The 14,070-nt window shown below is 43.3% G+C and overlaps 1 protein-coding gene and 1 pseudogene across 1 annotated transcript; one reads left to right on the top strand and one right to left on the bottom strand.

Annotated features, from left to right (window-relative positions):
* The first annotated feature begins 2,986 nt into the window (after nucleotides 1-2,986).
* LOC124703216 (calcium-binding protein CBP-like) lies at nucleotides 2,987-7,748 on the top strand. Its single transcript, XM_047235442.1, has 5 exons — nucleotides 2,987-3,876; nucleotides 6,447-6,493; nucleotides 6,614-6,789; nucleotides 7,290-7,308; nucleotides 7,397-7,748. The coding sequence occupies exons 1-5, from the start codon at nucleotides 3,105-3,107 to the stop codon at nucleotides 7,499-7,501; spliced, it is 1,119 nt and encodes a 372-aa protein (XP_047091398.1). The 5' UTR covers nucleotides 2,987-3,104; the 3' UTR covers nucleotides 7,502-7,748.
* A 1,550-nt stretch (nucleotides 7,749-9,298) lies between these two features.
* Nucleotides 9,299-13,934, bottom strand: LOC124703217 (annotated as a pseudogene).
* Nucleotides 13,935-14,070: the final 136 nt, after the last annotated feature.

Raw genomic sequence — 14,070 nt, forward strand, 5'->3', positions numbered from 1 at the left:
AAGTCCGGTTTGAACATGGGTGCATGTGAACCCTAGTTGGAAATGCATTTTCCAAATGTTAAAAAATTCTGAAATAAAAATATCCGGGTACGTACGCATGTTTCATGTGTGCGTAGAAAGTTTTCGCGGAGAAACCACTTTTTTATTTCAGAATCTAAAAAAGACAAAATACGTACACATATATACTGCTATATAGCCCTGCAAAATTTCACTTTTTTGCCGAGACAAAATAAAAGGTTTTTTCGTCACGAAACTCATGTCCAGGGCACATATTTGAGATCATCTGGGAAATCATTTTGTGTTTCGATTTTTAAAACATGTTTTGACATCACAAACGAAACTTTTCAAAAAGTGGGTTCACATGCCCCGTGTTCCATATATGCACACCCAACTATGCTATATTTTGATGAGCTCACGATTCAAACTAATTCTATGTGCGGCTTAGGTTGACTTGCATGATCAATTTAGATAGTATTTTTTGTGTGGGAAAATGTTTTACTTATGCAATGCAAACTAATCATAGTAGTAAATTAGGTCTTGCCTCAATTCATTCACATTTATTTCAGTATATACATAGTGGATGTAGGAACTCTTTTGTTTATGCCACTAAATGTCTACAAAAATTTCTTTAGAAAATCATGAAGATGAATAACTAGAGCTGTAAAGCAGCCTCTCAATTGATTTAGGGAGCGAGAAACTCTGTATGACTTGAATCCCATAATATTGCCATGGAAATCGTGGGTGGTTATGTGCCCGGGGTGTTAGTTGTTGAGGAAAAAAAAGCTTATGAAGTCAATGGGTATAGGTATTCAAGATATGGATATAGTGCATCTATATCAAGAGATAACTACTCCCTTCGTTCCTAAAAAGCTTCGCAACTTTTTCTAGGATGAATCTATAGCTTAAACATGTCCATATACCTTCCGTATCTAAACAAAGTTGAGAATTTTTTTTAGGAACGGAGGGAGTATCAAAAATTCTTTATACCCATCGTACTTAAAACTAACTATTTGGTTGAGGATAAGTTAAGCATTTGATCTGATATTGGACTTGCGGATATATTAAAAAATTATTGTGATAATGAGAATCTGAATAAATCAAACATTTACTCTGATGTAAGATAAATGAAGGTAGCAATTTTATTGCTTCTATAGAATCTGAATGCAGCTATCTTATCTGATAGTTTAGCTAACTTAACCAGCAATCTTAAGAGGAAAAGATTGCTGCCAGCAATGATTGAAGACAGCATTCTTATTGCTTCTATGGCAGTTTTGATAGCCCGTGAGACAATCATTTCCTTTTGAGCCCTCATCTCTTCAAGGTGCTTTGTTTGGCCTGATTTTTGTTCCATTTTTTGGGTGCTCTTGTGGCTGTTGGCCTGAGATTATGTTTGGTGAAGAAGCTTCTTTCTATTGTTCATAGAATGTTTAGATGTACATGAACAAATTTATTTCAGAATTTTTTGTCATTTTAAAATATGTTTTCACACAATGGATTCATATGCACCTGTGAGCCGAATTGGATCAAAGCGATTCATCTTGAAATACAGTTCTACAATATACGAATTTGATATCGTATATGTTGCTACTCCCTCCGGTTTAAAATAAATCCCCCAAAATAGATGTATCTACACACTAGATATTGTATATATACATCCATTTTTGGACAATTTATTTTAAACCGGAGGGAGAACTATTTTCTAAAAAGTTTATCAAATTCTACACAAAGTTTGACTTACGAAAACTACATGTACACTTGTTCATGGAACGAAGAGAGTATGCACCGTACCTAGATATCTCACCAATCAGTTTCTGCATCGCAATCTGCAAAATAACTTCGATCAACTCTGACAAAATCAAAGATCATCATACCAGATGGTTTCTAAAGAAATGGCACTTCCATAGCGACGCTGTAATTGTTTGGTATCGTATAAAAGAAGAGTGACTTGCAGTTTGGACTAGGTATTGTGGCATGTGTTAGACATCGGACCAAATATACAAATTGGACCAGGTTATAGTAGCATGTGAACATAAGCCGGGTCGTTTCACTCAAGCGTGCCCGCTGGTCCAAATCGTAATGTTAATGTCAGAGCCTCCTACTGCAAAGTTCTAACTTTACATCTTGAAAAGAATGAAACAGTTTAACAGTGCATTTATTAGAATTATTTGGCCTTAAGGACTTGTTGTGGAGTAGTTTCGCAGAAAGAAAGCGCTAGCTTGCACTTTCGATGCAAAATGGGCTTGCGGGTTGATCAATGATCTAATTCGGTCAACTTTTCGTTATCACTGGTAGTTCCAGATCTCGAAAAATATAAAAATAACCTTAAAATAGAATGAAAACCTTGCCACCGGCAAAGGGTCGTGGTGCGCCACATCTCTAAGGTCCTAAGCCAACGGAGACGAAGCGGAGAGGCGCCAGCACCGACGAGGGGATGACATATTGGATGGGTTTTAGAAATTGCTCACGATCTCCCCTCTCAGCTCCGCATGTACCGGTTCCTGTTTAAATTTGGTTGAACCGAATGCTATGTATATTTATCAAAATGTAGATATATATATATACATTACTTAGTGTATATATATCTAGATTTAGAAAAATCAAAAAAAATATGGGCGGAGGGAGTGGTTGGCTTGGTCTCTTGCATAAATGGAGAGTATTTGAACTCGTATTGTGGCATGCGTCACACTTCGGACCAACTATGCACATTTGACCAGATCGTGCAGCATGTGGACATAAACCGGTCCAATAATTCGCAATGTTAATGTGAGAGCCTCCTGTTTTAAAATACTCCAACAAATGACTATACAGGTTCCCTATAAAAAATGATGACAATACAGGTCAAGAGAAAAAATGACAATACCTGGTCTAAGATACACCAAATGCCACGTTACCTCACGAAAAAAAAAAAAAAAAGGACTTCGTGGCGACGCACTCCGTCAGTCAACCTCTAGGCCGCCGTCGCCCTCGTCGTCTTCCTCCGCGACGACGCGCTTTCGATCTGCTCCGTTTTTCTTCTTCAATTGCAGAGCAAACCGAAACCAACCCACGTCCCGCTCCGCCATCCGCCGATCTCCGTGACCCGATCACAGGAACCCCAATTCCCCATGGCCGGCTACCCCCCACCCCCCGGCTCCGGCTACCCCTACGGCGCCCCACCCACCGATCCATACGGCCAGAAACCACCAAAGGAAGGCAAGAACTCCGGCTCCGACCCCTACCACGGCGCCCCGCCTCCGCAGCAGCCTTACGGCGGCGCCGGCGGCTACGGTGCCCCAGCGCCCTACGGCCAGAAGCCCCCCAAGGAGGGAAAGATCTCCGCTTCCGACCCCTACCACGGCGCGCCGCCCCAGCAGCAGCAGCCCTACGGCGGCTACGGAGCCCCAGAACCGTACGGCCAGAAGCCTCCCAAGGAAGGCAAGACCTCCTCCGGCTCCGACCCCTACCACGGCTCCTCGCCCCCTTACGGCGGCGGCTACGGAGCCCCCGCGCCGCCCTACGGCCAGAAGCCCCCCAAGGAAGGCAAGGCCTCCTCCGGCTCCGACCCCTACCACGGCGGCCCGCCCCCGCAGCAGCCCTACGGCGGGGCCGGCGGTGCGTACGGAGCCCCGCCCGCCGGGCAGCAGCCCTACGGCGCCCCTCCGCCCTCGTCGTACGGCGGCGGGTACGGGAGCCCGTTCGCGGCGCTCGTGCCGTCCGCGTTCCCGCCCGGGACCGATCCCAACATCGTCGCGTGCTTCCAGGCGGCGGACCGCGACGGCAGCGGCATGATCGACGACAAGGAGCTGCAGTCCGCGCTCTCCGGCTACAGCGGATTCAGCCTCCGCACCGTCCACCTACTCATGTACCTCTTCACCAACACTAACGTCCGCAAGATCGGCAAGTCCTCCCCTCCCTCTCAGCTCTCTCACACGATCCTTCTCTCTTTGCAACTTTGAGCCGGGGAAGTTTTTCTAGTCTTTCCGGCACGCAATTTGAGAGCGTCCAGTGCCGAATTTTTAAAGGTTCAAATTCACAAGTGGATCTACTATTTCCTTTCTGGGTAGGGATTTGGTTGGGATGCGCTCAATATTAGCTCAGCTTGACTGGATTTCACTCTGCCTGCCTCTGGACTAGCGTTACACACAATGGAACACATGCCAAATATGTCATGTTGGAGATTGTTTGGATCATAGTTAGCACTTCAATGAGGACATGAGGTTCCTGTAGAAAAACAACAAGTTGTTTCCTTATTATGGAATATTACTAGCCACTGGTGATTGTTGTATTTTCCTTATCGTAGCAGTGTCTGAAATGGTTTTCAGTAGACGTGGCGGGTTGCTTCTCAGAGCTTCATTTCATAGTACAAGCTCTGTAAATTCTCCAATTTTAGTTTAACTTATTCCATTATGAAAACGTTATTGAAGATGTCATTGAGTATAGCTCTAAGTAGCAGACAACAAAGCCAGCATTGAAAGGCTTATTTTGGACACAATTTGTAGAATGAGTAGAGCACTTACGCAGTAGGACAGTTGTACAACTAGAGTAATTACGCAATTGGTAGAACAAGTAGAGCAATTACGCAGTATCATTTTCAATTTTATCTCTGGAGTTGATCTTCCAGAAAAAAAAATCTCTGAAGTTGAAAATATAGTTTTCATGAGCTAACAATATCTAGCAGTAGGACGGTGTACAGTTTTTTTTGGTATTGGTTTTCAGTAGCTGGGGATGTTTTTTGTAGTCTTTCGGGCACGCAATTTGAGAGCATCTAGTGCCGATTTTTTAAAGGTTGAAATTCAAAAGTGGATCCATTTCCTTTCTGGGTAGGGATTTTGCTGGGATGTGCGCAATATTAGCTCAGCTTGACTGGATTTCACTCTGCCTGCCTGTGGACTAGCGTTACACACAATGGAACACATGCCAAATATGTCATGTTGGAGATTGTTTGAGTCGTAGTTAGCACTTCAATGAGGACATGAGGTTCCTGTAGAAAAACAACAAGTTGTTTTCTTATTATGGTCATATTACTAGCCACTGGTGATTGTTGTAGTATTTTTCTTACCTTAGCAGTGTGAGAAATGGTTTTCAGTAGACGCGGCAGGTTGTTTCTCAGAGCTTCATTTCATTGTGCAAGCTCTGTAAATTCTCCACTTTCAGTTTAACTTATTCCATTATGAAAACGTTATTGAAGATGTCATTGAGTATAGCTCTAAGTAGTAGAGTAGACAACAAAGCCACCATTGAAAGGCTTATTTTGGACACAATTTGTAGAATGAGTAGCCAATGGTGATTGTTGTCACAGTGACAGAAATGGTTTTCAGTAGACGTGGAACTGCAGGTTGCTTCTCCGAGCTTCATTTTCCTAGTACAAGCTCCAAATTCTCCACTTTCAGTTTAACTTGTTCCATTATGAAAACTTTTTTGAAGATGTCATTGAGTATAGCTCTAAGTTGTAGACAACAAAGCCAGCATTGAAAGGCTTATTTTGGGCGCAATTCATAGAATGAGTAGAGCAATTGTATCTCTGGAGTTGATCATCCAACAAGAAATATCTGAAGTTGAAGTTTTCATAAGGTCATAATATCGGTAGGATAGTGTACAGTTTTTTGGTCTTGATTTTCAGTAGCTTGTTCGTAGCTTTCTGTCTTTTATCCGTCTTCTGCTGCTTTCAGTTTTGTAGTTCATTTGTTGTTCTTCTGATGAAAATGATACACATTTAGGTGCAGGTTCAAGAAAAAAAACTGATAAATTTGTGGTCACTTGTATAGATTGAGAACTCCACACGACATAAGTAGCTCCATAATGGAGTTCATAGTCAATTTACTATCATGGAAATACTCTATATACAAAACTTTCATGAGGAATTATCGAAAAAAATATCATGATGAATCTGAAACTGTATGACCTTATCACACTTCCAGAGGTAAAAATATTTGACATGGTTATTCCCTCCAAAATGATAAGTAAGCAGCTCTCAGAGGTGTTGCATCTGAGTCAACAGTTTAATTTAGTTTTATCCAAACTTCAATGCTTGAACTGCTTTCTAGTTAGTCTTACCAAAGTTTCTTGATGAAAGTTTTGCCCTTGAAAGTTTGAGTTATGTCTCATAACTTCCCTTCACCAAAACCAGAGGTAGCTTCTTTTGTGATAAACTACTGTTTGCTGATAATTTTTCTGCAGGATAAAATCAGTAGGATGTTAGTTCTTTGGTGAGAAGTCGATCACATTAGAAGAAGTTTGTAGTTTACGGCTTGAAAGTTTTACGAAATACATGAAGTGATCTTAATCTGCCTCATAATTCACATTTCTAGCTTGCTATCTAGAATGATCCGACGTTTGTATTTGTCTTCGGTTGTTTCGAGTGCACAGTACACATGCACTATATTTTTACATATCGATTTTCATCTTATCTTCAGTATCTTTTTTCATTAACTTCTTAATTTTTAATATTTTGTGTTCAATTCTTTCAGGGCCCAAGGAGTTCACTTCTGTGTTTTACAGTCTTCAGAACTGGAGGGTGAGATGCTACATCAGTACAGCTTCAAGCTTCCTTACTTTTTTGTGGGGGAACCAATCAGCTAACTGTATGTGTTGATTCTGAACATTGCATTTTAAATTTTCCACATGTATTTTGCAGGGTATATTTGACAGGTTTGATCGTGACCGAAGTGGAAAAATTGATGCACCAGAGCTGCGTGATGCTCTTCTCGATCTGGGATATTCAGTTTCCCCAACTGTGCTAGATTTGCTTGTATCTAAATTTGACAAGACTGGGGGCAAGAACAAAGCTGTCGAATATGACAACTTCATTGAGTAAGATCACTCCTTCAATTAAACTTTGCTGTTTTCCATCAAACTGCACAAGCATTCTTGCATCCTCTAATGTACTGACACTTGGATAGCTTAAAGTTATGTAGTTTCTCAGTTAAGATCAAAATTGGCGAAACACTCTGCATTCCTGTTCAAAGCTTAGCACAATGTGATAATGTTCTTTAATTTCAGCATTATGTGCTCATGCAATATTGGAAAACGTGCATCGCTATGGGGTTCCCATGGATTAAGTTGTGCATATATCTTGCTGATATTTGTACTATATCATTATCCTGAATACCAATATCCTGTCCAACTTAACTTGTGAAAGATCAAACTGAAAAATGGTCGGTCGTCAAATCGACTCTTTGTTTTCCACCTTTTTTTTCTGAAGCAAAGCTAATAAGCCTTATGATTCCAATCTGAGGAATAATCTGAACCCTACTATTTAGTATTATATTTTGAGACATTCCTGACTGATTGTTTGTTCTGTATGTATGCAGATGCTGTCTCACAGTGAAGGTAATTCCTCCGCCATGCCACAGAAAATTGAACACAGTACTATTATTTCGTACTTCACCGAGCTCATTTGGCTGAACTACCTTCGCAGGGTCTGACCGAGAAATTCAAGGAGAAGGACATGGCGTACTCTGGGTCTGCAACTTTCGGTTACGAGGCTTTCATGCTCACCGTGCTCCCTTTCCTCATCGCATGATTCAACCGTGGTGCTTCAGGGCTGAGCAGCTTAATAACGCCGGCGAGTTATTGTGTCAAAATGGTTATACCTGTTTGCTATAGCTGTTGTTGCAACTACTGGTAGCTGTGTGGCTGTAATTCAGGCGAGTCGAAAGTAATGGATGTTTAGTGCTTAATTTTCTGTGCAACACGTTTTTTTTCCCTCCGAGAATCAATACAGAAAGCTAACCGTGCAGTTTATATATGGATTCTGGAGATGATGTTCATTGCTCTCTGTATCCGGTTCGGAGTCCACATTATGCTATTCCTTTTTTTTGTGCGAAAACATCATGTTATTCCTTTTGGCTACCCGTCTCGTACTCGGGCACGGGAAACCTCCTATATATACGCCGTGGTGCAAGCGATCTTGCTTACCACAGTTCTCGCACGTAGTCGTTTTGGAACTGCACGCACGCACGCGGGGATCGATGGCGCCGCCGCGCCTGCCGCCGGGATACCACTTCACGCCGTCCGCGGAGGAGCTCGTCCACAACTACCTGGAGCCCTGGATCGCAGGGCAGCCGCTGGGCGAGCTGGCCTCCGTCGTCTGCATCGCCGACGTGTACGGCAGCGACCCGGCGGCGCTGACGGAGAGGTTTAGGGAGTTCGGCCACGACGGGCAGCACTGGTACTTCCTCTGCCTCACAAAGTGGAAGGTGAGAGGGGCGGCCGCGCTTAGGGCCCGGCCGGCGGCGGTCATGAACCGGGCCGTGGAAGGAGGCGGCTACTGGCACCGCTGGGGGCAGGTGGGCGCCGGCCAGCACAGCTTCCAGTACCGCGACGCGGACGGCAGGAACACCGGGTGGCTCATGGTGGAGTTCCGCAGCGTCCTACCGGAGGCCACGGACGGCGAAGGCGTCAAGGTCATCTGCAAGGTGTACCTCTCGACCAAGGCGCCGACCACGCCGGCGGCCGACGAGGAGCGCCAGCACGTCGGGACCAAGAGGCCGGCAATGGCGGTGAAGGAGGAGCGGCGAGATGGCAAGTTCGTCGGCGAGGATGCGGGTAACTTGGTGCCTGACACGGTTGATGGTGCCGCCGCCGCCGGGACGACAGCCTGGCTGCAACCGAACTACGGCGGCGCTTTTATCAAGATGGAGGACGTGAAGCCGTTGGTAATGGTGCGTCCAAACGGGGAGGTGGTGCGATTCGGCCTTCCGGCGCCGGCAGTCAGCCCTGGGGGCACCGACGAACCATGAAACAAGCCAAAGGGCGGGATGATGCTGTCAACGTTCAGCCAAACTTAATGTTTGTACTAGAATTATCTTCGTAGCTGAGTTATCTGATGTCAGCGATCATATGAATCTAGTAGCAACTGATAATTATTTTATGAAACAACATGTCTGCTCGTGCATGCAATTCAAAGGATTAACACAGAAGTTCATAGATGTAGAACGAACTGAAACTAAGCTAGTCCACACAAGAGCGCCATTTGCTGTTGTTTTTCTGTCTGAACTGGATTTCTTCTTGCCAGAGCAGCCTAGCTACCACGAATATCAGACACCAATGCTGTTCCTGTCGGTTCTAAACTGGGTCCGCCATAGCAGAAACTAGGCAAAGACAAACCAGAAACGACCTCAAGATGTAATTAACACAGCTGCGGAAAGTGGTGGTGCAGAAAACGTTAGTCCCTTAAACGGGCACCATGATGTTCTCAACGTTCAGGCCAGCTAAAAAAAGCCTTATAATTTCTGTGTAGAAAAAGGTTTTGTAGAATTAAATTTGTACCTGAGTTATCTGACGATAGCCATCACATGAATGTTGTAGTAACTGATACTAATTTTATGAAACCATTTGGTATTTCTGTTCGTGCATGCAATTCAAAGGATTAACAAACAAGTTCATAGCTGTAGAACGAACTGAAACTAAGCTAGTCCACACAAGAGTGTCATTTGCTGTTGTTCTACAGTCTGCTCTGGATGGGCAGCCTAGCTAGCACGAACATCAGACACCAGTGTAGTTCCTGTCGGTTCTAAACTGGACACGCCATAGCAGAAACTACGCAAAGACAAACCAAAAACGACCTCAATGTGTAATTCACAGCTGCTAAAGATAGTGGTGCAGAAAAGATGGTTTTCCAGTTCACAGGGACAAGGTTGAGCAGGTAGGTTTGTCAAAAAATCTGAGGGGGGGAAACATGGACTTATTACTCCTAGCTGATGCTAGAACCAAAAGTACCGCACACCTCCTAAGTCCACTATCGACGTTGCCGGCCATTGTTGCGGCTGCTGCTGCTGTTGTCATCTCCCCTCGGCCGCTTTGTACCAGACCCGTACCTGCTTGATCCACCACTGCCCCCACCACTACCACCACCATGGTGTCCACTTTGCCGTGCATGTGACGAATGAGACGAGAAATGCTGATGCTGCCGCACCGGGGGTGGAGGGAAGCGTAGTGCTGCTGCACTGCATGCTGTTGTCTGCAAAGAGGAACGGACTGTTAGTTCAGCATTGTAAATGTATATCAATATAACGAGAATCAGCATGGCAGCAAATGATCATCAGATCTATAACGACATGACATATATGGGTCTCTGGCCAACACAAATTGGTCAAACAACAGCCTTATGACACCCAGGTATCCGGCTAGCACACATAATTTTCCGACCTCATCTTTACCAAGATAGGCATGTGCTGTTTACTAAGTAACATGTGCAACTGTCACACATTTCTTTGTTACAGTATTCGACTTTTAATGTGTGCTGGATAATTTAATGCAAGTAGTGCATATAATGTATCTATGACAAGAGAGTGACTCATGTTTTTTTACCACAGACTTGTATAAACAACTAACTTTACATGATAATAACTCCAGGAATCCGATAAAAAACAGGGACCCATCTACTCCTCACAGCAGCTAATCAAGAGTCCATGGGTGTATCTTGTAGGGATTTCAGTACAAGGTAGCACTTACACAACATATACAAGACGCCCATCCGGTAGAAGCATTGGAACCATTGCTGCACCAGGAGGAGCTCCTGGGGCATACAACAAAGGCTGCAAAAGTTGCAAGACATTTAGCATGGTTTCTTCCTTAATCCTTACATACATGCATCATCAATTTACCACATGAAACAGGTGTCGGAAGATGTGATATACCTGTGCACCATAAGCAGGGGGTGCACCGTAAGCAGGAGGTGCACCATAGGCATCTGGTCGTGGCATGATACCATATCCAAGTGGGGCATGGAGCAACGGACCACCTTTTGCATTAGATACTGATACGGTCTCGTCCTTTCTATCGGCAGGAGGTTTTGCAAGCGAGCATTCCAGGAGCTGACCTGTTAGAGAGAAAAAAAAATGATCTTAAGTGCACCAAATATAACAAACAAGACTAGAACATTCCAACTCAAGAGGAAAGCTCACCATCCAGCTCATATTTCTCTGTGTTCTTCACAGCCTTCATGGCCATGTGATGGTCCTTAAAGTGAACAAAACCATACCTATTATCATGACCATCTTTTGAAGGGGGGAGAACAACTTTTATAATTTCACCATGGTGCTCAAACAGCTTTTTCAGCTGCTTTGGAGTAACATTCATGGGCAGGTTTTTGACATATACAGATTTTCCCTAAAACCGAACACAAGTTCATATAAGATATCATGATAAGAAACCAGAAAAAAGAGTAGGATTTATCTATCTGATTATTCAAGAACCTGTGAAGTAGAACCGGCAGAGGTAGAATCAACATTCTTAACATCTGCCCAGCTGACAGTAGGAGAGTTTGTATCTAGTTTGAAATCTTCTGTAGACATCTTCTGCTTCGAATACTCAGCACATGCATTATTATGGTATTCAACAAAACCATAACCTTTATTGCCATCCGTACGCTTGTCCTATAACAACATAAATTCTTTTAGGGTAAAAAGATATGTGTGGGGTTGCACAGTGTAGTTGGTCAACTATTCTAGTTTTGATCATCAAATTTTTTTTTTACCTTAATGAGATCAACTTTTAATACTCCAGGACCAACCTCTTCCACAGCCTTTTTCAAATCGTCATGTGCCCAACTGCGAGGAACATTTCCAACAAATAGCTTGTTCTTAGCCTGCGAGGAAGAAACATTTATCCTATTTCCCTGTTATGAGAAGAAGCAGACAGATTTCAGTTAGCACAAGACTATCACTGCACATCTATGTTGTAAGGTACCGAAACTATGATCCACATTATATGGAGTCCTAAAATATCAGTATAATTATAGGTTACAATCCTCCACAAAATTGAAATTGCAATTAAATAGCAGTTTGCAGTTAAACGTAACAGCAAGGTTTGATAGGTCAAACTTACTTTTAAAAAAACATACACATAGTTCTCAATATTGCCAGAAGTAGTACCGGAGTACATAAGTTAAGTACTTTACACGGCTTTATTCCACACCTCCCTACTCACTTACCCAGGGAGGTCTGGAATACACAGATACACATGTAATTGTTTAAGCTTGTAAAGCACCATGTCAAACCATGAACATTAAGTTCATTATTAAGAGTTAAGATTCATTGACACGAGAACATGATTGTCAATGTGTAAGATCAGTGGAAAACAAACCTTGAAAGTTGAATTGTCCAATTTTTCGATGGCCTTCAAAGCGAGATTCTTAGTTCTGAAAGTAACAAAAGCATAATCCATTTTGCCCGGCTTGCCTTGCATTATTCTCACCTGCATACAAAAAAGGAGAACATGTAAGTGCAGAAAATACACATAGAAATGTTAACCCTAAAAAAGTGGGCGGTACTCACTTCCACAACTTCGCCAACCGGCTCGCATAGTTTCTTGAGATCTTCAGAAGATGCCCCAGTGGAGATGCCCCCAACATATACTTCAGATCCATGAGGAGGAAGAGAAAGAAGCTCCGCATGCTTCTCTTTGTCATTCCCATCTTCGGCCTCAACCTGCTGATGAACATCTTCCAATTTGCTGTCACTGTCATCAACTTCTCTTTCTTCAGGGTCTTCCTCCTCCTCCGACTCCTCTACTTCCTCCAAAATATCCTCGTCCTCCTCCACCTCCTCCTCTACCTCCTCTACCTCCTCCTCAATTTCTTCATACTCAACCTCTTCCTCTTCTACCTCCTCTTCATGATCATCAAACTCCAAGCATTCTTCTGGTTCAACTTGGTTGGGAAACGCAGCATCTTCTGTCCTCCTAGGCATCTTGAAGAGCTCGAAGTTGCAAGGCAACTAAGGAAAGAGCACAGGAGCCAAAAATATCGGGAGAGCAAATTGATGACATGTGGATAGGACAAAAAACAACAGAAACAAGTAGAACAAGTGGTATGCACTAATATCAACTTGGATGTAGCCATAGGTGACAAACTGGATAGCACGGAATTGCTTAAGGAACAAATGAAGAAATTGCGTATGCTGAGGGTGATACAGGGAGGTTCTCAAGAACACAATCCTGAACAAGCACGGAGAAGACGGCAAGGGTATACAAACGAGGGACAAGCATGCTGATGGTGTAATTGAAAGGTGGCAATATTCCATGAAATGAATGGAATGAAAGGAAAGGGACAGGAAGAAAAAGCACAGTGAGAAGTAGATAATAATGTACATAATATGTGCATCTAATGTAAACCAAACTGAAGTAAATAGCATGGCGCTAGTTAAGAATCTGACTGGTGACAAAATAAAATATGATCATCCTACACAGATTTTAATTAAATCTGCAAAGGATTGGGCAGAATCATGACAGGCAAACTACAACGCAAATGACTTCCATACTGACAGGCACAGCAAACTAACCGTTCTTTTTTTTTATGGGGGAAGTAAGTAACCTCTACTGTTGGTTGTGCCACAATGCCCATAACAAGTGTACCCATTATTAAATCAACACAATGTTCAACACGTCGGCAACACAATTTGAAATAACATAAAATTAAAATGAAGAAAAATAACTGAGTAAAATCACACCATTTAGTAAAACTTACAAAATAGCGGATACAAATTGGATTGCAGTTTCTTTCGCAATTTTATTTTTTTGGATTGCAGTTCGTTAGCAAAGGCAACCTACGCAAGAAGATGGATCATTTTAGCCAGGTTCATGTCACTACGGCATCTGCCCGAATTAGACAAATAATACAAAAATCGAAGCAACAGAACCTATGATTTTACCAGTTCAATCAACGCAACAGGCAACAAGGCCTACCCCTACATGGAAGGATTCACAAGTTATCCTATCAATATCGCTCGGCACCTCTGCCGCAGCATAGAAACCGAATCGGAGCCCGGAAAAGGACAGATCTTGGCGAGGGATTCGGCGAGTTTACCTCTGTCTCTCTCTTATCGGCGAGGAAGGAACGCGGCTCGAATCCAGCGGGGTGGCGGCGCAGGTCGATTGGCGGAGATGGAGGAGGCGGGGCGTCGGCGAAGGGGAAGAGGAGCAGCCAGCCCTAGCTAGAGGGAGACGAAGAAGAAGAGGCCCGACAAGGTCGCGGCACATTTAGTGAGGAAGTTTTCAATCTAGCCCCTCAGTCTTTTCCGTCGTCACAGTCTCATCCCTGAGATTTCCTTTTTTTAGGATAACTCATTTTATATATTGATCAAAGGCCAA

The sequence above is a fragment of the Lolium rigidum genome, chromosome 3 (genome assembly GCF_022539505.1).
Source record: "Lolium rigidum isolate FL_2022 chromosome 3, APGP_CSIRO_Lrig_0.1, whole genome shotgun sequence".
Taxonomy (NCBI): Eukaryota; Viridiplantae; Streptophyta; class Magnoliopsida; order Poales; family Poaceae; genus Lolium; species Lolium rigidum.